The sequence below is a fragment of the Paramormyrops kingsleyae genome, chromosome 11, assembly GCF_048594095.1.
Source record: "Paramormyrops kingsleyae isolate MSU_618 chromosome 11, PKINGS_0.4, whole genome shotgun sequence".
NCBI classification, from domain to species: domain Eukaryota; kingdom Metazoa; phylum Chordata; class Actinopteri; order Osteoglossiformes; family Mormyridae; genus Paramormyrops; species Paramormyrops kingsleyae.
In genome coordinates, this window is record NC_132807.1 from 24726951 (window position 1) to 24752241 (window position 25291).

General features: G+C 42.9%; 1 protein-coding gene across 3 annotated transcripts in view; it reads right to left on the reverse strand.

The window, feature by feature from the left end:
• syt7b (synaptotagmin VIIb) overlaps positions 1–25291 on the reverse strand; it is a 96490-nt gene that overhangs the window by 15295 nt on the left and 55904 nt on the right. For all 3 annotated transcript variants that reach the window (XM_072718307.1, XM_072718308.1, XM_072718309.1), the window contains 6 exons: positions 17773–17889; positions 5066–5189; positions 1682–1949; positions 1202–1371; positions 769–883; positions 436–635 (listed from right to left, as the gene is read on the reverse strand). In XM_072718307.1, coding sequence (XP_072574408.1) covers positions 436–635; positions 769–883; positions 1202–1371; positions 1682–1949; positions 5066–5189; positions 17773–17889 — 994 coding nt within the window. The remainder of the gene's footprint in view (positions 1–435; positions 636–768; positions 884–1201; positions 1372–1681; positions 1950–5065; positions 5190–17772; positions 17890–25291) is intronic.

Genomic DNA, 25291 nt, shown 5'->3' on the forward strand with positions numbered 1-25291 from the left:
CATGTCGAAATAGCTGACGACTATAATTAAAGTAAGACGTGGCTCTACTAAGTATTAAATCAGGGTACTTATCACTTTTACTGTTTTTCTGGTTTTTTGTTTCTTTTTATACATTTTCAGAACTGTTACCTTTTTTGTTACTTGAATGTTGTAAGACAAAATGTGCAAATAAAGCTGGAAAAAGATGCTTGCAATGGGTTTTGAGGTCAGACTGTACGATGAAAAACAGTCACTCTTTTAAAAGGGGTATGATGATTTTCTATAGGATTTTTTTTCCAGTATGAAAATCGCTACGACAGAATCCTCGGCTACCTTGTTGAACATTGCTCAGTGCTTTCTGCTCAGGAGTATCGTGGTGTCAAGCATCTAGAAACACTGTGGTGCAGTATTAGTACCGGTTCCTCAATATAAGCCTCAAATGCAGTGGATAAGTACCTTGCCAATAACGTCATTGCGACTGAGTCGGTCTTTGTCCATGACGGTGATGATAATGGTGGTTTCTCTGAGGACGTGGGCAGGCACATCAAAGGGAAAGGACTCGTTGAACACGGGGTTCAGGCATCGCTTCATCACCACTGTCTTCTTCTTCTCCACACGCTTATCCTTGTGCATGAGCCACACCTTCACATACGGATCTAGGGTAGGGAAGAAGTGAGTATGGCAGACAGCAAAGCTACTTCAGGAATAGCCAGGCAATGGGGTTCTACTCTAACCCTCCTCCCCTTTTGAAATCTTCTGTATTCCCACAGTGAGTGACAGGAGTGATACCTGAGGTGCCCCCGATGTCCATGGCTTTCAGATTACGGGCCTTGATAATGCTCACAGTGATGGTGTTAGCTGTAGGGTTGTAGCACAGGGACAGTAGAAGGTCCCCACGGCTTCCCTGGACAGACACACATAGAAGCTTTATGCTGTGCTCACTCAGGAGTGCTTCTAATCTGCTCATCACCCGTTTCCTCTAAACAAACCTTTATTTTTCCCATGCAAGATTTAAATGGTTTATCGCACCACAGATGAATTAATTTCAGGAACTGCATTGTTTCCATGCAAAAATAGGAAGTGCTAACAGCTAGATTGACCAAAAAAATCTTGGTTTTCTTAAGGTTTCAAAACTGTAGCATCAAAAGAGCAGTCAGGCAAAACCACACTGGGATATAAATGTGCATTATTTCTCCACAAGCCCCCATCCTTCCAGACTTACGCTCCCGTCACTGCAAGGTTTCAGGTCCTTCCAGAACGTCGGCATGTGACCCAAGTCCACCTTGTTGAGAGGGAGAGACACCTCTCCAATTGGGTCATTGCGGCTGAAGCGGTCATAGTCCAGCACCTGCAAGTAGAGGGTCCGCTGGACCACCTTTTCATATGGGAACCCTGTAAGACGGAGACATAACAGTTCAGATCCAGCAGCTAATTATCATTTGCATAAAACATAATTTTTCAAAAACAGATCTTAAAAGTAAGCAGTTCAACAACGACAAACATTTGTTTAGGAGACGTTTAATAAGTGCCCTGCAGCAGTTCATTTTTATGAAGCTACAAAGACAAACAAGACATTCATGCAAAAACCACAAGAAAAACAGAAACATACCCTAAACAAAAACAATATAGCAAGGCAATTACTGCGAGGGTCCAAATAGAGGCAGCTGAGAAAAATGAGAGGCAACTCCGTCTCCACACTGACCTTCAAACAGGAATGTTTCATTCCAGTGTGGGTTTAGGTTCTTCCTCTTCACCTTGGTCTCCAGTTTGTGTTTCTTGTCGGGAAGAAGATAGATCTTCACAAAGGGGTCAGAAGTGCCAGAAAAGTCCTTAGCGGGCAGATCCTGTCCCTTGAGGATCTTGACGGTGAGAGTAGAGTCCTGGAAGCTATAGCCCACGCTGAACTGAATACGACCCAGTTTCTCACTGATAGGGCCCTCGTGGTCATCTTCCTCTGAGCCAGGGGACAGCTGGAAGGAAATCACTGATAATGGGACACTCCACTGCACTGATGCACAGTGACAAAAACACACCTAAACTACAACAGAGCAATCAAGCAAACAGCACCACTATGTGTAAGGAATTCAACTTGAAATCTACGGATGAAGATATGTTTGTGTATTAGGATGTCATGCTCTTAAGTGAAGCCATTTGCCACACTGCTTTATAACCTAGACTTTGTCTTCTAAACCCAGATGCCGATCTAAAGCAGGAATAGCTCATTTGGAACATTGTGGCCCAGCCAAGAGCGAGTCATCATTCTGTGCGTGCTTTCTGAATTTTCTTGCAAGAGAGAGCAGGAAGCGAACTGAGATGTCTTTATGTCATTAGGCAGATTGGTGGCGTTTCATTTGTCGGCTAATGTTTTAAGAGGCAGGAGGTGCTCAGATGGCAGATAGAGTGCCTTGCCTACTCGCCCTCTCCTCCACTTTATCACTTAGCCCAGGGAGAGTGATAGCAATCCGCTTAAAAGGCTGCTATCTGATGGAGAGAGCAAGGGAGAGAGAACGAGAGAAATGCAGAAAGAGAGAGAGACCAAAGGCACGGCCCAATGTTGACTTCTTGGACTGGACCCTTATTATCCCTCCCTGGTATTCCTGCCATATTTCTTTCAGTCACTTCTACTCTCCTTGTCTATCACCCTCTCACACTTTAAAGGAATGGCAGAGGGACATAATCACCTCAAGCACCAGAACTTCCCATTCATCACTTCAATCCTTTTTAATGGTGAAGCCTTACTGGTTATGTACAACATGCATGCGCAGGGTCAATGAGGTAAGACGTCAATTTATAACTATGTCTAAGGGTTAAGCTGGGAACTAGGTGAGCTCTCACCTTAAGCATGTCAATAAATGGGTTAAGTGGTATAATGAGCAAGATTTTACCTTAGTATCAGAATGAGGTGTAAGCTACACATCAATCAATGTCTGACCTTAATAATATCAGTCTAGGTTCAAGGACGTATGTTTGGTTTTAACACTGGTTAAATCAGCCCTGAACCCCTCCCCCTCCATGCCCTCATAGCCTCATCTACACCCTTACTGTGGGTTAATCTATGGAGTGAGCAGGACTTGACATTCACTGTCAGTCAGTGGGTTAAACTGCATGTAAGGCAAGATTCAACCTCGAGAAATGTCAATCACAGTGTTGATCTGCAAAGGACGCAATATTTGATTGCGACAGTTTTAGTCTGTGGGCTGGCCTACTGTCTGACCAAGAATTGACCTTAATAATGTCAGTTTGCAAGCAGAGCTGCACACTGAATAAGATTTGACCTCAGCAACAAGGGTTTGTGGGTTCAGATGAACACTGAGCGCGAATCAGAAGTAACAATTTGAGATTTCACCTTTACAGTCTCAGTCGGCAGGTTGAGCTGTGCATTCATTGAGATTTGATCTTTGTGATGTCAGTCAGTGTGTTGAGTACTGAGTATGACTGGATCCTAATGATAATTCACATGCTGGACCACATGCTGATGCAGCAGAGGCCGAATTCCAGTATAGATACTTGCAATGCAGTTAATTCGCCCACACATATATCATGGTTACAATATACACCCACACACTCCCACAGATGACTGAACATGCACAAGCTCACATATACATGGTATTGCATAACATAAGTAAATACAATACTCATATGTCCTCCCCAAAACTTTGGAAGCTCACATGACTTCATTAAATAACATCCATCATTACTTGTTCTATGCAAGATCACAGGGATCCACAGTCTCAAAAGCAATGGGCACAAGGCAGGAAATAACCTAAGACAGGGTGGCAACCCAACAGAAGGCACTCAAACTTATGGATAACTTTACAACTTCAATTAACCTTAACATGTTTAGATGGTGAGGGGATCAGAAACTGAAACCCTGATCTCCAGCATTGTGAGGCAACCGTGCTGAGCATAGCACCACTGTGTGTTAACTCGCACTGATTAATCAACAGCTATTCAAACTTTTCACGATAAACCAGTCGTGCATCATTTGTATTAGCAAAGATACATTTTCAAGACGAGTACAAGTCAAGAAAATTGTAACAAGTCAGATTTTATTAACATCTTAAGACTTTTGTTTGATAATTCAGGTTACACTGACAGCATTTGATATAATGAGTTCAGAAGCACCATCTCTTTTTAGTGTTATTATTGTTAACCTTTTATCACGTTTTTGAGTAATTCAAGATCTCTATGATGCAACAGCAAGTCCTAATTATGTGTCTCCAGGAAACTGTGCTGTTCTAATAGAGAATACTGAAGCTCCATCTTTTTTCCCAGATAATTTTATTTTAATAAGAGATATTTGATTATATTCTGGCTGGCTTAGCAGCAGTAGGGGCAGTCAGTTACAGAGACTCAAACTCAAAGCAGCACATCACAACCTCATATTTCGGGCAGCCGATCACAGAACCTTATGCTTTGGCAAAATTCTTCAGCATCCCCATTCTGCGCTAAAGAGCCAGGGCAACGACCTATAAGCACACAGATAAGATGAATCGAGAGTATACTAGAGGTAACAATATATTTTGGTTACCTTGTTTTAAAATACTCCTTAAAGACACATTCAGTGTAGCCTCAAATTATAATACACTGTTTTGAATAAGGACTGGACTGATGCTAGATAGGTTGATTATTCATTTAACTGGCTAAAATAAACGAGGTCAAGAAAGCGGAAACTGGTCTTGGCTCTGAAAAGCAGTGCATTCCCCAGAATTTGGCCTTTTTATCCAGCTAGTTGGTCTTTGCGGACACACCTAATTTGGAGCTGTTTTAGACAGTATCATTACCTTTTCAAATGTAGTAACAAATTAGAGATCTTCAGCGTGTGTGGGTTATTCGTAATTACACTCTGCTATTCAGCTGCATGACAAAACGTGTCGTGCTCTTTCCACAGTGCCGTTCTGTTAATGATAAGGTGCATTGGCATCCAGTGTTTGCCAGCTCAGAGAGTTACCCTGGTTGTGACTCTTGGCATCCTCAGAAAGACTCTGTCATTACCCACCCACAGAATCCCGTGTCTTATGCATTGCAATGGCTGGCTGACGGCTCAGATCATTGCTGTACATGAGGAGTAGTGACCGTGTCTTACCATAAGCATCTCGCTGGTCAAAGAGTTGGCCAAGTCGGACACAGAAGAGTGGCCATCAGTACGGCGGTCAGTGTCATCGGGAGGCTGGCCCTTAGGGCTGTTGCTAGGCCTGTTGCCACTAGCCCTGTGGAGACAGACCATGGCATCACTGGATGCAGCTGGGTGAGGTGTCACATCTCAGAAGGGGACGGAGGTTGCCCAAGTGCTTCGAAAATCCCAGTGTATTCGCTATTAGAGGCCCCGTACCTGGTTAAAGCACACGAACACTCAGGTAGACACTGTGACATTGAGACTTTTCCCTGACAGCTGAACATTGAATCTGAATAAACACAGGACCTGGGCTCAAGGTATTTCTTTGATGTGACGAATCCTTTAGTATACTGATTACGAAGGTTTATTTATGATTCATTTGATTTTGTCCACTGCAAATCTAAAAAGCTCTGGGCATGTCTTGTTCACACGCACACACACACACACACACACGCACAAACAGAGACTCACACACGCACATGCACAGACATACTCTTTTGAAGTGCAGCTTCACTGAGCTTGGCCAGATCGGCGTAAGACAGTGATGATGCAGAGGGCCAGCATGGAATAGGTGCTGCTCCGGTCAAGGGGTTTCAGCATGACCCACCGTTTTACATGAGGATCCAGCGGGACCCTTTCCAAAATACCGCTACAGTGCTTCAGAGCAGCCCGGAGATGTGATAATAGTGCCGAGCTGACGGTTAGCAGGAAGGGTAACTCTGCCACCTGTCTAAGGATGATCTGGCCGCGCTCATAGCAGGTCATCAATGTCTCTGGCTCAAGCCAAACTGCAGCAATATAATAATTCAGTCAACAGATGGATGCCCGAGGAAACGATACAGAACTAATGAATGTGTGAATGGGCCGGAACCAGTCTAGTGAAGTTGAAGAGCAACATTCACACACAAGTGGACACAGGTAAGGCAGGAAGCTGTGCCCTTTTGCCCAGCCTGAGGCTATCCTGAGAAAGAGACGTAGCAGTATAGACCTCAGCAGATGGCCAAACGCAGCACAGCAACAACTGAGGTTTTTGTCTAAGCATGTATGTGTGCAAATCTGAATGCATATGAGCGTGAATGTGACTGGGTCTCTACAAACCTAGTGTTAGAACACAGTCTGCTAAAGCAACAAGACCCAACGAAAGAGAGACCGAAGTCTTTGTGAAGGAGAGGAGCAGACGTGGCACAGAACACGGCGGCATTCAAAGGCGACATCAGAATCCCTGTGAGACCACTATTCACATTGCAACCCTACGCAACAACAACCCAGATTCCGGTCCCAGTGAAGAAAGCAAAGGACACACAGTACTCCAGTGCAGACTGGTCAAGGCACGTCCAGAGGCAAGACATTGATGAGCTGTTAGGCATTGAGACACAGCCAGAAAGGAGGCAGATGAAGCATACATTCAGTGGAAGAGGCACACAGAACATACATGGAAGGTGCTGTGCAGAAGGGGGGTAAAGAATAGGGGTAACATTCGTCTGTGTTAAGAGGAGAGGCCATATGTTAATAGCATGAACAAAGTGAGGTTACAGAATCAAACAAAACGAGAGTGAGACATTGACAGACACCACTGCTTTTTATTGAGCTGCAAGAAAGAAAAAGGAGAAAGGGAAAGCCTGAAAACACAAGAGAGGCTTAGTTTGGTCAGTTTGGAGCAGATAACGGAAAGGAAAGGAAACCAACAAGGACATACACGTTACACAGAGGGGGAGGGAGCAAGTTAAACATAGATGCTCAGGGGAATTGGGGGAGGGGGGGGGATACAGGGGCAGGAGGAAAACAATAAAAAACCCCACATAAAGATTAGTGGCCAAAAAGAAACAGACAAGGAGTAAAGCGCTTCTTTAGAGCAAGAGAGATGGTAGAAGGGAGAGAGAGACAGATTAGAGAGACCCACAACCAAACGTGTATTAACACACAGGAAAAGGAGAGAGAACAGAGTGTTAGGGGGTTCATACATATGTAAGTATATATAAGAACTCTACCTAAGAGTATACTACTTCAAAAGAGGGATGCGTGTTGTATAAGACATAGGTCTTTCATACCCAGCACTCAGCATGCATTTAGGCCAGGTTTGACACCGGTGTAGAGAATCACATGCTGGTGTCAATGAAAGACCATACTACATCCAAATTTGAGAGAGTAACCTTACTATTCACTAGGCAAGTGGTGAGAAACATCAGAAAGATTGCAGTGTCACCATTTTAGGGGCAAGAGGCTGCACCCTAACATGACCGCAGCCCTTCTGCCGTATTTGTGCCCTGCAGTCTGTGTGACGTACACCGCAGTGCACTTGCATGAAAAGGTAGCTTGTATAAATTTTCAGTCAGTAGACTTACTCTGTGAGAAGGAATGCATGTATAGGGAAGGGAAGGCTCTGTCGACTGTGTCTAGCTTGTTAGTTATGAGTATCGTGAGCAGGAATCATACCTGCTTACACAGAGGTTTTGGGAACTGTTAGCGTTCTGGAGGGCTGGGACTGTGCTTTGGCATTACAGTTAATGACAGACCCCAATGTATAATGCTATAAATAAAGGAGTCTGAGAAAAGCAAGAACTAAAGACCCTCTTAGGATGAAGCCCTGCATCAGTCGCACACAGTTAATTTCAATAAGGTGTAATAAACCTAAATGTGTATCATGTGTTGTCTGTGCAGAATAGTTAAAATTTGGGGCTAAAGTTTAAAAGAGAGTGAGTGAATACTTCTACAGAAAAGTACAATAAACAACAAATAGCAAACAATGCACTCCATCTAGTAGGAAAACAAAGGTACCCAGATCAAAGAACAGACAAACAGACAGGCAGACAGACAGGCAGCAAAGGGCAAGCGAAGCAAGTAAGGCAGACAGACAAAAGAACAACTACGTGGTTACTGGTACGTTTTCTGAAGGGGAAGGGACTATGCCACAGCTGCACTTGGTTGGGTTCCACAAATACACGGGAGTCACATTCCTTTGGATCAATGTGATCTTAGCAGCCCACTAGATCCATCCACACACTGAACTGCAGGCTCATGCATGCTACCAGCACCGTGACCGTCCTGCCGTAGGAACGGACTGCTTCAGGCAAAGGAGGAGGGCAAGCAACACTACACCTCAGCACACATAATCAATCCCTGCTTTGTGCTTCATTCAGGAGGAGCCTTCATCCACCCGAAAACCCCATAAGTTGACTAGAACACGGGGAGCAGGCTGCTACAAGGCAGGCTGACAGGAAAGCATGCTAACCAGATCTGTACATGTCTGCTATCTACAAACAGGTTTAATACCTGCTAATTGATTTACAAGGATGGTGGATTTCACAACGCTTACAATAAAGCTTAGCATTTCATAATAGGTAAGGCTCAGAAGTACAAAAGCCCAAGGGCAAAACTTGTGGAAGGTCAGAGCAAAAATTCATGAATTATTAATCAAAATTGTATCTCCAGACCCAAAAGTCCTGTTGCATCCTTTTTCAGACTAAGCATCCACTGTGCAAAGGAAAATCTGGCACCAATACCGCAGCAGAAAAGTGAGCAATCTGTAAATGATGTTCAACCTGCAGGGTCGTATAGCAGCCAGCAGGGAGCAGACTGGGCAATTGTACTGACAGGAGAGCCCAATGCTCCCACAGCACCATCAAAGAAAGTGGGCTGTCGACATGGCAACGGCTCGAGAAACACAGAGAGCCAGGGATGGCTTTGGTGGGGGGGCAGGAGAAGAGGAAAGGGGAGAGGGCAGCAAACAGGCAGGCACATTAAAAACAAGGCAGACATGGCAGGATATATGACAGGTACAGGTGAGAGCCTCGCTGATAGATACACACACCCACTGATATGCGCGCACACGCACAGAGACAGACACACAGAGGCGCGGGGCAATTTGGGTTTCACCGTGACCTGTGATACTATCCTTTTTTGTTACCTGACCCAGGACGATCTGCTTGAAGAAGGGGAGGGGGGCAGACACTCCGCTTCAGGGCTGGAGAGAAACGCGAGAGAGACAGCCTCCCCCCCCACCCCAACATTCACCCTGAACCCCAGCAGCACCCAACATTCAGGCACGCACATACATACCCTTTCACCGTTATATTCACACTGCAGGTTCTTGGCCTAGCTGATCCACTACAGGGCTGCCCCACCCCAGGGCAGAGACATATTGCACAGTGGAAAACACCACAGAAGAGTACTCCTTACATAACCAGTAAAGAATGAAATAAGCCATAAGCACATCATACCATTTCACCAGCAACTCTAACTGATTCTATTATGCCTCTGTAGTCTCATTTAGCTCCAGGTTAGCCGCCCTCAGTCCTATTGTGCTGAAGGTCACACTGTAATAGGCTGTTTTATATAAGCAATCAACAGGCAGGGCTATGCTCGAGGTGTCTGCTGATTAACACAAAGGCAACTCACGTGCAACGCAAGCTTTTTTAAAATTTGGCGAGTGGTTTCCCTTCATTAGAGCTCAGTGGACACTGAGCGGAGACCCCCACAGCTCCTAACTCTGGGTCTCCCTCCACAGAGAAGCAGCCGGCCGACTGTCTGAGCGCTGATCTGTAAATGCGACGACTTCCGCTCTTTACTACGGCCAAACCCCTTTGCTTGCGATTGCCCCTCCAGGCAGGCCACTGGCTCAGGCTGAATGCTAGCGTGTACGGGGGACAACAAGCTGCTCACATCACCCCTCCCCCACCGAACAACTGCCTGCAGTCCCACTGGAGTGACTGTGAATGATTATAGTATGTTTGACAATATCGATAAAAACATTAAACCATCATGACACCCTCCTGGACTGCTACAGGTCCAGGCCAACAGGTGCAGTACTATCCAGACACTGGGATGGTAAAATCCTGATTTATCCATAAACACACCCAAAACATTCTTGCTTCTAACAATACTAGTTAGTGTGGAGATTGATCTCTCTCATTATTGCAATTTTGAACCCATTAAGAGAACTAGAAATGAGTACATACTGAGTTTACTTTTTTTCAAACTCCTCAGCTGATCAGGTCTTTTATTCTGCTTTCTTTGTCTCTTTGTCATTCCTACCCGTTCCATCTATAATTTAACTCACCCTTTCGATTAAACAGTAAACGGCAATTATATCCCTGAACTCCTAGGCCACGCTAGGGGAAGAGGAAGAAAAAACGCTCCTGAGTCATTGACTTCCTTGTAAACAGCTCTCCATTCGATTGAATCTGAGCAGAGGAGCACATACATACATAATTAAGCAAACAATGAAATGCATACAGTACCCACAAACTCAAACAATTGTGCAATCACACACAGAGGTATGTGTTAAGGTACGGAATGCATGGACACAAGGAACAGAGCACATGTACATAAGACTGTATAACATGCATAATACACTCGTGCACACACTACTCAGGAGCGCTCTGCCAGTTCAAAGTCAATGACTGTGCCACAGCAGTACAGCGTGATGTACCCAGACCACCTGGAATAGTGTGTGCAACGTGCTGAGGCTAAAGACAATGCCCCCTTCTCCCCCAATGGGAGCAGGGGCCAGTGGTAAACTCAGAAATACATGCAAAAACTGCACCACAGCCACAACTACAGGTCATTTTACCATCTAAATGAGCATCACGTATATCAGCAAGCAGGGGTCAAGATTTTTACTTGCCACACTGAGTCAATTTTCATGGTAGACATTTGATCCCAGGTCGACAGGTTGACTCATGCATTTTTAATGACCTTTCCTGTTTTTTAACCTTTTAAACAGTAATTACATGCTTTAAAAACACATATATAATGAAGTTATATGCTCAATAATTTAGTATTGTTTTGTTATATATAAATACAACAGCTGAGCTTATTTTCAAATGGTCAGTCTCTAGATTTATTCTGAATTATATGTAGATTTAATTTTTAAATATGTCAGTCTTAAATATGTCAATATTTTCCCCATGACCCTGCACAAGACAAACGGGTATAGAAAATTGATTTATAGCATAGATATATTTTGAAAGAATTCAATAAACCCTAATTAATTAGACTACTCGTACAAAAATACACAGTGGAATCACAGGACCAGGAGTGACATTTAAATAAATGGGTATAACGCAAAATATATGAGCAACATAAGTCCACTCAGTTTGGCAAGCTAGTTATCGGGATAAGACTTTCATTTCTTATGCGTTTAAAATAACCTAATATAGCATTTCCAGCGTAGGTGATTCTAGACCCTATTCAGGGTGACTTGTCACCCTCTTTTTGCCTCCCCTTTAAAAATGATTTTAAATCCATTGAGCGAATTTGTCCCGTTTTTCTTAAGAGCTGAGCCCCCCATAAGGGTCAAATACTGGAATCGCCCCTGAGTGAAGCACAGAGCTATTTTATTCGTATTCACACTTGTGTCATTAGGTACATTTTAATAACATTTCTGCAATATTAGAGATCTCATTTTTAAAGCAGATCAAGAAAACACCCTTGTTAGTACGACTGGTCATACGGCGTGAAGACAGGCCTGGGAAGAGAGAACTGAGTTCGGCTTAAAAGCTTTTTGGAACCAATGTACTTTTACATTTAGAGATGAAGCTCTCTATCCTTAGATTAAAGCTGGAGTGAAACCACAAGCACTTTCCATTAAAAACCAAAAACAACAGCATTAGTTTTATGGGGTACATTTAAAATGGTTTAAAGAGGCACCAGTTCTCTGAAGCAAACCACCCAGTGAGTATACACAGTACTACTGTATACTTTCTCCCCAGCTACCCCCAGTCTCGCTACACCTCAGTCAAAACTGTCCACCCCATAGTCTATGTGCACGCACACATATATGCTCGGGAAACGTATGACACACCCAGAACAGAGCAACTAGCTAAAAGAAAACCTAGCAATTATGCTAATTTCAAAAATAAGGGGAAGGAAAAGTTAAGTAAGCCAGGGACTAGACTGTAATAATAGCTAGAGCAGAAATATTATTTTAATAATTTTTGCTTCGATGGCTGGCATAATTTAGACCTTCCTCTGCGGACAACCAGGCTGAAAACCCCTCGTCTACACAGTTTTATTAATATCACAATATATGCATTTAGGCTTTTCTTCTTACACGTTTTCCTTGCACGGATATTGAACGGTTTCTGGCACGTGACATAACGACAGTTAGCTAATCGATATATCAAAGCAATTTACCATTTTAACTATTCCAAACGGCTCGTATTTATCAAAATGTATAACAATTAACTTTTAAACGTTTAGAAAGTTATTATAATTACTTTTTTCTTTGGACGTTTTGCGTTCTAAAACTGTAAATGTAATTCTTATTATTTATAGTAATAAAAAATGACAATAATAATAAATACATTACTGCTATTACTACTGTAAATTAGCACATTTTAAGGTATTCGTATGAAACCAATTTATTACGCTGTGTGGAAAAAAAACCAACGCACAAGGAAATGACGTAAGCTTACCTGTAACACTGGCTCGTGCAAGACAATCAGCCCTTCCACAAGCAAGTGTAGGACGACCGGTGACACAGCAAAATTGTATGTATGTATGCTCAGGATGTCCTTTGCAATGTAGCTTTAATTAGAGATTCTTTTTCCCGGTTATGCTATGCTGCGATTAGCTAATGGGTTTGTACAGAAATCATGTCTCTGCGGTAAGTAGTTTGCAACGGGGGCTGTTCTGACGGCACGTATACAACAAAGTAGACATGAAACCTCTTTTTCTCAATCTAAAAGCACTTACTTCTTAAAATTAATATGACTCATTGAAAAAAGATAAAATATAAAGTGAATTAACAAACTGAAACAGTAAGTGGATTCATTATCTATGCTAATGAGTTCTGTTTTGCGTAATTTACTACAGAGCTGCATTTTAGCTTTCATAAAAATTAATCAATTTCACGATTTTTTTTCATTGAAGGACTTATGTGTTATGAAATATCAGTATATATGTAGCTAATAACTGACTTAATATTGGAATAAATTTGTATTTTGTCAGAAGCAGTTTTCATTTCACTTAATTGTTTTTAATAAGTCTGAACAGATTGTTGGTATTTCGGCCGTCAAAATCGTATGGTTTGTGATTTTGTAAATTAACAAATAATATAGCAGAAATATACAATAAATATCTACATAACAGAAATGTGGGGCAAAGACAGTAATGTTTTGGAAATCCTGGCCGGTCCGCGAGGACTGAATTGGGAAACACTGGTCTAGATCTTTCGCCTATGCAGGATTCCATTCTGTACTGTAGCTGTCCCTTGTCATGAGAAGTGATTCTTCACTCATACTTCAAACTCCACATCATCACAATAAACAACCTTATCGCCTAACCCTGAACCCAGACGACCATCAGCATTCATGATGAGAATGGAGGGGGAAGAATGACGTGTCTAGAGTTGGGCATCTCTCATGGGACTCATTTGTCCAGCATTGCCCCAGGACAGGAGTAATTGGTTGTTTGTTTTTCTGACTGCAGTTACAAAGGGCCATAATGAAACTGCACACATGGCCAGAAACCAAAGTTGACTTCCCATGAATACTGCTATGCTAATACGGACTCTATTGCCATTCACATTTGCTAATTTACATTGGAAATTCAACATTTATTTCATTCAACTGTCCATTCTCAGTAGCCACGTCGAATTAGGTTTGCAGTGAATTGGTGCAATTGCCGCACACAAGGCATGAGGCAGGGCACACCCTGATCAGTGTGCCATCCCAGCACTGGGCAATTATGCGCAAACTCACACGCCCTCACATGGGTGCGTTGAGATTCACCAATTCACCTGCTCATTAGACTGTATGATGAAAATGGAATGCTGAGAGAACATGCACAAAAACTGAAAAATCATGTCACACGATCTCTGTACACACAGAGAGCTGGGGCCTCATTATAACTCTACATTAAGTGATACGGCATGCATTAATATTGCACAGCAAAGAAGACTGCGGGCTTGGGCTTTGTTAGGAGGGATTTTTGTTCCAGGTGTGACCCAGTAGGCGGACAGGGAAGCTCCAAACATTGGACCCAAGAAGTACCCAAGAGAATCCAATGCCATTCAGCGTGAAGCACAGTGGAGCAGTAAAGTATTCAGCTTCACAGGGGTACAGCTAGAGTTGTAGGGACAGGTTATGGGCAGATTATTGCAGTCTGTCGTACGGTCAACTTCACATGACTCAACTGATTGGTGGAAGGGATGGTGTAAACACCCCTGCCTTCAAAAACACACAACTTATTTAACAGATTAATGCAGAGTGATGTGCCAGCCCCCACCCTAGGGGACCAGTCCCGAGAGAGCGAAGGGTGTGCGTTGTGCACATGGGCAAGATGGATGGGGGAGGGCATAGATGTGTAAGGCTGATAGGAGAGCAGCGAGGGAGAAGAGGAATGGCATGAGATCAGTGACAAATGTGATGACAGATGAGACCTGTTTGGACTTTAAAAGGTGCCTCCATAAATAAGATGCCAATCTGTCATTACAGTATTACGCTTAAACACAGTGGCCCAGGCAGTCCCTTGAGCCTAGACCAATCAGAAAAGAAAAATCTGACCAACTGCCAGTGCTACAGTATAAGACTTGAATCTTAAATTCCACAAGGACAAGAAACCGCTTCCTTTTTTTTTTTCCATTATTTTCATTGCTTAGGAATAAAATGGCTGTTTTGTTAATTTCAAGTTTATTTTTTTTTCCCCTGAAACACTTTCAAAATGTTTGTTATAACTGATATGTTAATAATCTACATTTTGTTGATTAGGTCAGGGCAACTGGCTCGCTGTGTCTCTGAGATCATCCTCACTCTGAATGATTTCCAGTGAATCTGGGAGATGATATTTAGATGCACTAAACCCAAACCCAGTTTTGGTTTCTCGCCAGATCTGATTACCCCCTTGAGGGCATCTGGAAACTCTGGCACTTATTGTATTTTAGGAATCTTTTTGACTGCAGGCTGAAAGCAGGACTTTTTGTATTTTAGGAATCTGTGTGACTCCAGGCAGGAGGCTTGTTTTTTAACCCATTTCCATGCAATGCTTGGAGGACCTCTGGAAGGCTGTCTCCCAGGTGCAGGGTTTATTTCCGTACTATAAAATACTGAGGCATTGCCATTTTCGACGTTATCGAAATCAGCAATTTGCACACCTTTCATACAAATCCGTCCCACCAAGAATTCTTATCGCAGGAACCACAGTGGCCGTCTCATGCGCTACATATTACAACGGCTTTAAAATTAATTTGCCCAGTGAACTGCCTCAGCATATAAGTAGCACAAAAAAGCAAACTATCGCACCTCTGAGGAAATGAGAAGACAGTAATATATTAATAATAATGATGATAATACTAATTGTGGAAAAAGCCGTCCATTTGCACACTAATTTGTCCGCTGTGACCAACATATATTCAATATTTTGAAAGTGTAGCTGTGGCTTTAATAAATAGCAGGCTGAGACTTCTATAGGCCTAACAGGAACTATAAATATTCAAGGAATCTGAAAATTAAATCCATAATTTCATGGATAATTGAATACTAAAAGGATGAGAGGATACATAAGGGTCATTAGAAACCTTAGGAGTAACTGGCTTCAGAAAGGGCTATGAAAACTAAACACAAAAGCAAAAAGTAATGGAGGCCTTTCAATATGAATCTGAAATATACACCAAGTCCTAAAAATGGCAAGTACAAATTGTATCCTAGCCATGATGATCTCCAAAACAAACTGAAAATTATTCTGGAAATCAAAATTCTAATATTAATATTACCTTATTAAGTGAGATTAAAGTAGGGATGCACTTTTTCACACAATTAATGAAGGCTACATAATGAAGTAAATCTGTGTGTAAGGTGTGGTAAGGTCATCTACTGTTAGCTGTGGGGAGGACTAGCGGAAGGTCAGATATTCCTTCATATTAAAGCACAGAACCTTTTTCGCCATGTAAAAAAGATTCAGAACAGTCTTGGAATAAATGAAATACCTTGATTGTATTTATTGCTACATATTTTCTTTCATCATTGTCAAGTAACACAGACTTATTCTTCAGATGCTCTGTATTTCACACATGGACATATTTTCATGTCAGATATAAATCCAAGAACAATCTTAAATAAAATCTTTGATTAAGAGCTGGATCTAGATGAAGCCAAATCAATTTCTCTATTACCTTCAACTGCTGGGCTCAGTCAAAGAGCCAGAGGAGAGATAGGGGCAGGAAGTGGAACTCGAGAAGACAAACTGGAGATAAATCGTTCTTGGTCTCATTGATGCGACAGTGTAGAGAGGCCAGTGATAAATGATGGGGGGGGGGGGGTTTGTGGTTCCCGGGGGACACGCGACTCCACACACAGACCTACCCACTACGCTCGGTAAGACCCACAATTAAAGCCCACCCCATGACCGATTCCCAAGGGGCTGGCATGATGGGAGCGGTGTTTTATTGTTGGATCCACAAAATTAGCTGCTCATGGCTGCCAAGCCAAGAATCAAGCGTGGGCATTATGTCATCCATGCACCTCTGGTAGGATTGTTGGATGGGTGGAGGATGTTGCTTTGTCATCCTCTCAGCTTGCATTCGGCAGGTAATTAATTTAAAATGCCTCGAACAGACGACGTGGAAATTACTGACAGACGCTGATTGTCCAGTCCTTAGCTAATCAGCCAGTGGAACACTGGGAGCGCAAAAGTGATGATACAGTGGTTGTCTTACCTTCGTATTCTGCAAGTCACAGCTCTTAAGCTGCTGGGGAAACTGGTCCCTGCCCGCAGGAGACCTTATTTATAGACATCTGTGAAAGTGGCTCTCAAACAAAGCGGCTAACGAGAGTATAATATACGCTGCCCCAGAGGCTGGAAGGCTAGGACTGAGGGGAAGATGAGGAAGGGAAAGGAGCGAGTTGGTGAGATGTGGAGATGGAGAGAGCCAGAGGAGAGGAACACAAAGAAATGCCAGGCAACTGCCCTCAGAGAGCTGGCTGGTAAGAGAAAAGATGGTTAAAAAGCACAAAAACAAAGAGAAGGTGCACAGAGATCGATAAGGAAGCAGCAGGACAAAGGAGTAAATGAAAAGTGTCTGTGGGAAGGATGAAAAGCAACAGGCTGATGTGGCTGTGAAAGAATCCAATTAATAGCAAACATCTCTACCATTCTTAAAGCAGCCATATGGTACACAATGGCCATTCAGCCAGTGAAGGGACTCTACAGTGAGACTGTGGACCACAATCCCACTCAAATGATTAAGGAGCTCATTAACTATTAACAACTGATGGTCAAGCTGTCTAATCCCATTAGCCCTTGCTCAAGGTGTTCTTTTTTCATCACAGTTTGCCCAGGAGGGAAAAAATCAACCGTACTGGAGCCAACCACCCTCCACCCTGCATTGTCCTCACAGCCATGTTTATCTGATAGGTATTTCCCTTTTTGACCACCATAACCCTAATACACCCTCCTTAATGGCTTTCAGCATTAACCACAGCAGCCGTCAACAAGGTGCACAAGCTCCAGTGTGCCACAATATATCATCTCCTTTTCCATAATAACTATGACTGTCTTTTTCTGTATCACTTGTTTCAGCTCCTAACTCACTAAATCCTTCCTCTTTGCACACACCAATGTCCAGTATTTTCTCACCCTTTTCAGATCCACCACATTCTCTCCTTCCCTCTCGCTTCATCTCTCCCTCCTCCACTTCTGCCTCCCACCGCACTCTCACTCTCACACTCTTAGATTGGTACCTCTTGTCAGGGGGGGTTTCGTGGCTGGCCGGTGCCTCCTGCAGGTCGGGGATGTTGGCAAAGTCATCCTGCTCAGCCAGCCCGATCGCCAGCGACAGAACCACCATCTTCCCTTCGCTGTCCCATAAAGAACAAGACCAGGAAAGAGAAGCACAGAGAAGGGGCAGAGTAAGAGAGGTAAGGAGGGAGTCACAGGAGAGGATGAAAGGGAAGAGACGAGAGCGAGGAGAGGGGAGATGGGGGGGGGGGGGTCAAGGGAGGTCAAGTCACCACGAGGAGTGTAAAGGTGAATAAGGCAAAGAGGAGAGGAAAAGGAAAGTGGTAGAAGAAAATATCACACTAAACGAGGGGGTGGGGGGGTAGGAAATTGTGAGCACCAAGGGCAAAAGTCAGCAGGAACACTAGCGAGCAATGCTTCAACAAGGGAGAAATGCCCGACCCACAACAAGATGCTAAGGAGGCCTGGTTAAGGCCTCCAACTACCATGTACACATATCTATCTTTGTTTTATTCAATACATAAATAAATGTATATACATATTACCTATATTTTATAAAGAGGGAGGGAAACAGAATGAGAAACTGAAAATGAGCACATAATTTGTTTTTTTTTTATAAGACAGGAGTCAAAGGGAAACATGAAATTTTTCATGCAAAAAGAGTGAACACAAAGATTCAAACATATGAATTTGCATACAAGTGACACACATACTGCTCATGCCCACATATAAATGTCCTCTTTCACACGCATAGCGTCATGTATGCAATAACAGCCACGCATGCTTCATATCCAGATTGCCACACAGATTTCATATAGGATTCGAATCTTCAACCCTGCAGGGGCGAGGCGGACGTGCGACCCACTGATCCACTGTGACACCCATTTCTAAGCGCACAGATTTGTTTTTCATTAGGTGTATCTTCTTAAATAAAAAGCTGACTTTAAAAGGGGCATAAAACTCATAAGAATATCTTCCCAAAGTCTGTTTTTCCAGAGTTAACTGTCCTTGTGGGGACAGAGCCACACAAACTCAGAGTGTCTCAATGGTCAGGTCCATAGACTCTGTCAAGCACATACTCATGCGATCATGTCTCATCTTGTCCATACAAACACCCTTATGCTACATTTATTGCTCTCTTCTTTTCTCCCCTATACTCACCTTTCCTTTTTCTCCCCTCCTTCCTCTCGTGTTTAGATTTAATTAAGCCTCGTTAGGCATATCTGGACTAATTGTTTCTATTTAAGTGTCACAGTGTCCTGGGGAGCTTGCTGTGTCACTGTTTTCTGGGTCACAGCTTTCTATCTCTGCTCATCATCTCTAATGCAATGCCTTACAGATCAGACAGTCCTCATCCATTCATCCTCTCAAATATCATCCCCACTTCCACACTTTATAGATCATAGAGTCCATATCCAATCCTCCTCTCAAGTATAATCTCCACTTCCACAGTTTATAACTTGACAGTCCTCATCCATTCATCTTCTTAAGAATCATGTCTATTTCGAAACTCCGCAGATCCAACTGCCCCCAAATATTCTTCCTCTTTTTTTTCACAAGTTTGTTCTTCAGTACATTCTGCCCTGTCCTGGTTACTGCCTGATTCCACTTTCAGATGCCCTCACACTTTGTCACTCTGCCAAAACACAACCCATGGATCTTCTCAGTTGCCTATTCAGTTGTCCATGGATTTTCAGTCTTCCCTCTCTCTTTTTTTTTTTTATGTCCACCAGTTTCATTTGTTCAGCTCAGTGGAGCCAGTAATCTACTGGTTATCAGCCCCGCCCCTTCTGTCCACATTAATTTGCGCCCAATGGGTACTATTGGCAGAGCTGTGTTTCATCGCAGTAAGAACATGACTGTATTTAAACGCATATGGCACCTGCAGAGACATTACAAACACCATGACATAACATCGATCTGGAAGAGCAAGAAGCGCCACAGCACAAAATGGCTCGCTCCATCTTTCTGTGTAGCCTGGATCGCCTTTGAGATTTATTGAGCAATGATTCACTCTGGAGAAGTAGCAGGTCAAAATTCCAGTTAATTGACCTGAGACAACATCTGTCTACAGCCAGACTCCCAAACAGACGTTCAAGTGCATTTGGAAGTACGAATGTCTGGATTTCTTGCATAGCATCATAATTGCTTTTTCTAAAAGACACAAAATCTTTGAGTGATTAAGAAATGGATACCCAAATTACCATTGAGCCACACTGTACTGCAGTGCGCTCCTGTGCCTCATGCAAAGCTCTCTTCTCATTTTCCATTACCTACACACAAAGTGATGTCCCATTCTCAGTGGGTGCCACTGTTGGATTGCCCCACCTGGTGATTATACTGCAATTGACTGCCTACACAATCTTCCCTCCAAAATTCTGTATGTGTAGCTGACATGTGCTTCTTGGATTTGAAAGGATAGCTGCTGCCCTGGGCGTCCCTGGCATCGCACCTTTATTAATTGTCAACACAGGGAAAATTCAAATTGTTCTTTCTCAAATTATGTTTCATTAGTCAGTCAACTGAATGTCAATTAGATTATAAAATGTATTTTTGCCATATGTTGTTGCTACCCAGAATGTTATAAATTCCTGCCATAAGTAACAATTTCATTCCATTTGAAACTACATAATAGCTTCGAAATGTGTTCTTGGGCAAAACATTGTGTTCTCCAGGTTTAGGCAGCAGGCCACCTTTTCTGACATAATAAAAACAGATTGGGTAAATTATTAAACACGGGGATAGAGTATAGGCAAAAGCAGCGTGAAGTCAGAATTATGAGACTTCTTTTCAAAAGCCATGAAAGGTAGTTTAGCTAAGGGCTTAGTTTAAAAATAGTACTACCTGGAATATATGACATATATTACAATTAGTCAGTAAAAGGATTATACACCAAATTAAACACAAATAATATGCTGGTTAGAAAGCAAGGGTAGTACAGACAATAGGATTACTCTGTTTTTAGCAAAATTATATACTGTTACTTCAATGAGCAAATGGAAGAAATTAACTGACCTGCAGCTTCAAATGATAAGGGCAAAATACTTAAAGAATAATTAAAAAGGGAGTAGTGAAGTTGAATATTTGCCTTTAATTACTGTAGCTTGCGGTGTATGGCTGTGTAATTCTTTTGTATCCAATTATTCACATCCATTAAAGGTAGAGAAGGAAACGCGGAACACGGCTGTGAAAGGTATTACGAAGCTGCTGGGTGTCTAGCACTGTCATAAATTTGACATTAAAAATGTTCAGTTTTAACTCGTATTGCTTTATATGTTGCAAATGAATGTCTGCCAATAAGGAATCCTTTTCAGTGCAATCTTAGTGCTGTGTTCTCACTTTCCCTGTGTTTCTACCCTTTGTCCATCCTCTCCCTCTGTCTCTCTTTCCTGTTCTCCTGGCCCACGGTGACAATTAATCGTCCGAGCAATGATGCTACAGACAGAGGATCAATGCTGTACACAGACCAGGGTTAATGGGGATTTACTCGCAGTGCCTTGTCTCCAGTTACTAGAGGCACTGACAGTCACACAAATACACTGATACTGACATAGACACACTGATACTCACAAAGACCCATTGATATACAAATACACTGATATTCACAGACCCACTCATACTCACACAAATACACTAACGTAGACGCATTGATACTGAGAAATGTGGCAATAGGCGAATTTGTGTACTTACGTGAGTTATGCGTTGTGCTACGACATTACAACGGCTACGACATCAATTGGCAATAGAAATTTTTTAGCTCCATTACAATCATAATGTTACATGATTACCGTCATATATGCGGCCGGTCGTTGACCGAAACATCATTTTGCACCACCTGGCTGTACCTTTCCTGTATATACGTGCTAATCAGTTACAATTAGCCTTTGCAGAAAGAGCCTTTTCTATCAACATGCCTCAACATGCAAGTGTGGAAATGGACATATGCAAAGAGCAACCAGAAGGAAAGGAAAGGGCTTTTTAGGGATTAGTAACACAGACCCCTGTGCATTATTAATTTCCAGCCATGTATACTGTAGTAATGTCACTAGAACCGCCTCGCACAGTCCGAGACGTGCCGATTGAATAAACAGGCTCGGTAATTAAAGGTAATGAAGGGGCTCTCATGGACTGTAATCCGGAACCCAGCCTGCTCGGCCCCCCGATCTCCTGAGGTGTTCCTGCTGGTACAACAGATGTTAACAGCCTGGGGATCACATTTGTACAGTCACACCAGGCACAACCTCCACACGATGACCTTGCTGTGCGAAAATTCCCCAGATAATCAAACTCCTGCACTCTCTAGGGGATCCCAGAAATCCTCCAAACTGGACACATCCTAGATTCAGCTAGAGGCGTCAGAGGGGGCATGAACACCCTGGCTTATTCTGGGCGCCTGGCACTTGAATAAGTAAAATAATACATAAAATATGGACATGGGGGCTCAAGGTGACATCTAGTTAGGGGGGCCAGAATTTCTAGGCACGCCCCTGGATACAGCCACTCTTAATTAGTGCGGCATTGGCAGCCGAAGTAGGCAAGGAGATTTACATTATCCAGGTAATGATTTTGAAAAAGGAGAGGAAGCCTAAGGTTAATAAAGCAAAAAATGGCATGAATCAAGAACCACTGTTGGACATCTAGTATCTTCCTCTACACCAGTGTTTCTCAATTTGGTCCTTGAGGCTGGTTCATGTTTTTCCTTCCTCTGAGCTTCATGCTAGACAGTCCACATTTTTGCTCCCAATATAAAAACGTGGACTGTCTGTGAGTCCCCGAGGACTGGATTAGGAAACACTGCTCTGAACACCTCAGCTAGTGGGATGACGTCAGATATATATCAACAGTTGGGGTGTCATTTTTCCTAAGGGGACACAGCAGGATGTGGCAGCAAAGTTTTTCCTAAATGCATGTTTTTGCCTTTGTGAATGACCTTCTTATACTCAATAAGTATTTCACTGTATCTTTTTCCACTTCACAACTACGAATATTGAGTAACCCATCACAAAATCTGGAAATTACACTTGTAATTGCTGTCATTAATAAAAATGACACAAATATAATGCATAATGGCTTTAGAATGCATTAGATTCCACAGCGGCAGAACACTGGCAGTACCTTTTGCCGTGAGTAGGTGGCTGGGGATGGAGTAGCTGGCTGGTATCTGCTACATAAGCAACCCCCATTGGCCTATGAGGCGTCTGCAGAGTGTCACCTGCAGGCAATAAAAACGCTCCTCCTCCAATCCGTCAGTCAGTCCTGCCTGAGACAGCATGTGACATGACAGGCGAGAGATAAATGGCACAAAGATAGGTTTGGGCAATTTTTGTACTACAATGATTGCCAGCCCCATGGCTACAGAGAACCAAGTAAATTAAACCCAGCTGGCCCTAGATAAACTAATTGCCCAGCTGTGTGTGTACGGCTATTGGGGGAAACTGAGGAGTGTGTGAAAGACGTGTCTCAGGTTTTGCTTAGCGCTGTGTCTTTAAGTTCCAGGCATTTTTAATTACGGCCTATCCGTGTTGTGGGTTTGCCTTTTTAAAGAGGCCTTGTCCCAATTCTATGTTCCAGTTTTGAGCAATAAAAGTCCTTGATGTCCAGCCTCATTCTGCTGGCTTGTCATAGTCCTCCATCCCACGACCTGCCAGAAAAGCGCATACTGGGGGGGGGGGGGGGCTACGGGGCAGCCCAGGTCTGATATATAATCTGGGGCGATGCCAAAAATACACGTATCTCAGAACGGAAGAAGAGCCAGTTGCTGGCATTGCGTGACAGGCTGCCATGTGCAGGAGAGCTTTTAAAGAATGGAGGCCATTATTGCGGTGGAGGTACGATCCTGAGGATAAAATCCAGCTTTACAAAGGCCCAGCCAGAGGCTTATGTTTTCTTTATAACGTGTCAGTTTTGCAGGGTCGCAGTGGGTTTTTTTTTAAGTGCACCACTGGGCTTCCTGGCACGAGGGATCAGCTGTCTGATTGGTGCCACGCTGACAGCGTGACCCCGCCCCAAAGACACCATGTGGTATTTCGTTTGCTGATTGTCAGCTGTAATGTGCCAGATCACTATGCAAATGAAAGTGCTTTGGATCAACAAATAATAAATCCTTGCTGATTATTTTTCGCTCAGATACATACTTATTTAATCTAACATATGTGGCTTGCACATACGCATGCACTCTTCTACAATCTTCATATGTTCTCCAACATACGTGATATGATGTTTGATGGACATTTCAGCAACAAATAGACAAAGAATAAAGAAATTCAATCTACACTACAGCAGCTTCCAGGAAAATGGCCATGTTCTCGTAAAGGATTGGCCTTCTGCCATAGAAGCAGATGTATGCAGAAAGTGGTAAATCTTGTTTCACACTTAAGGATAATTGCTTATTTTATTGTTGGTGAAGGTTGTTTAGAGTGCTTTTGATGTGACGCTGAAGAAATCTGGAAGCATCACAGTTTTAATGATGAATGACATCAGTGGAGTCAGCGATCACTGACCAGCAGATCTCAGTAGATACACACAATTTTTTTGACAAAGGGACCAAAATACAAGAAACAACAGAGGTGATAAAGCGTAAGCACTCCAAAGCACACAGAAATGACTTACAGGACAAACAAAAAGAACAAGGAGATGAAGGATAGAGGAGCAGTTTTCATTCAAGTGACAAAAAGAATCAGGCAAGTGGAATAAAGAGATTCCCCATATCCTACTATAACACATAAAATAGAACATATAAGAGAGGATGCAAAGGTATGCAGACTAAACCATCTTGTTTGGGTCTGGCATGACTGGGAAGCAATTTATAAGAATATAAGTAAAAGACAGTAAAAGACAACAAATGACAGGGACGCTCCCTCAAATGCAGCATCAGGTCGTGTGCCAGTAGCGACTCAGCGAAAGGCAAGAAAACAAAAGCAGGGGTGAGCAGTGTTGGATGTGGCCTTAAATATGCAAGGTTCAGGTCTACATCCCAGGAAAGGTTGTGCCCTGGTGGGGGAACTGCTTGGATAAAATATATCCAACTGTATATCCAGGTGTTTAAGTCACTTTGAAAACAAGCTTCTGCTGGAAATACTATTAAAAAGTCGTCTTAATGGGGGTTATCCGTGTGAGCTATAAGCGGTTTTGCCATAATGACAGGTTATAATTATAATCGCTGTGCATTACAGATAACGGCACTCTTAAGCAACACACTTCTTCCCCCATTCACAAAGCTACCAAAATGCTTACTAAGTTATTCTGCTGTTTTGCAAATCTGAACTATGTGGCTAGGCTGCGTAATGAAGAACAACTCAATGTTTTCTTCATTTGTATCTAATTTATCTGCTATCATTTGCAAGTAATTCTTGGTGTGATCGCCAAGAATCTGCTGTGTTTTTGTCCAGCCTGGTTTTCTGCAGCATCTCTACCCAGCCGCTCACACAGAGCACTCAGGCGGCCGGCTCCTCGCGACTTCACTTCCCCTGGTTCAATTGTTTTGGCCAGTAGCGGCGTAACAGAGCTGCTGATCTGAGCCAA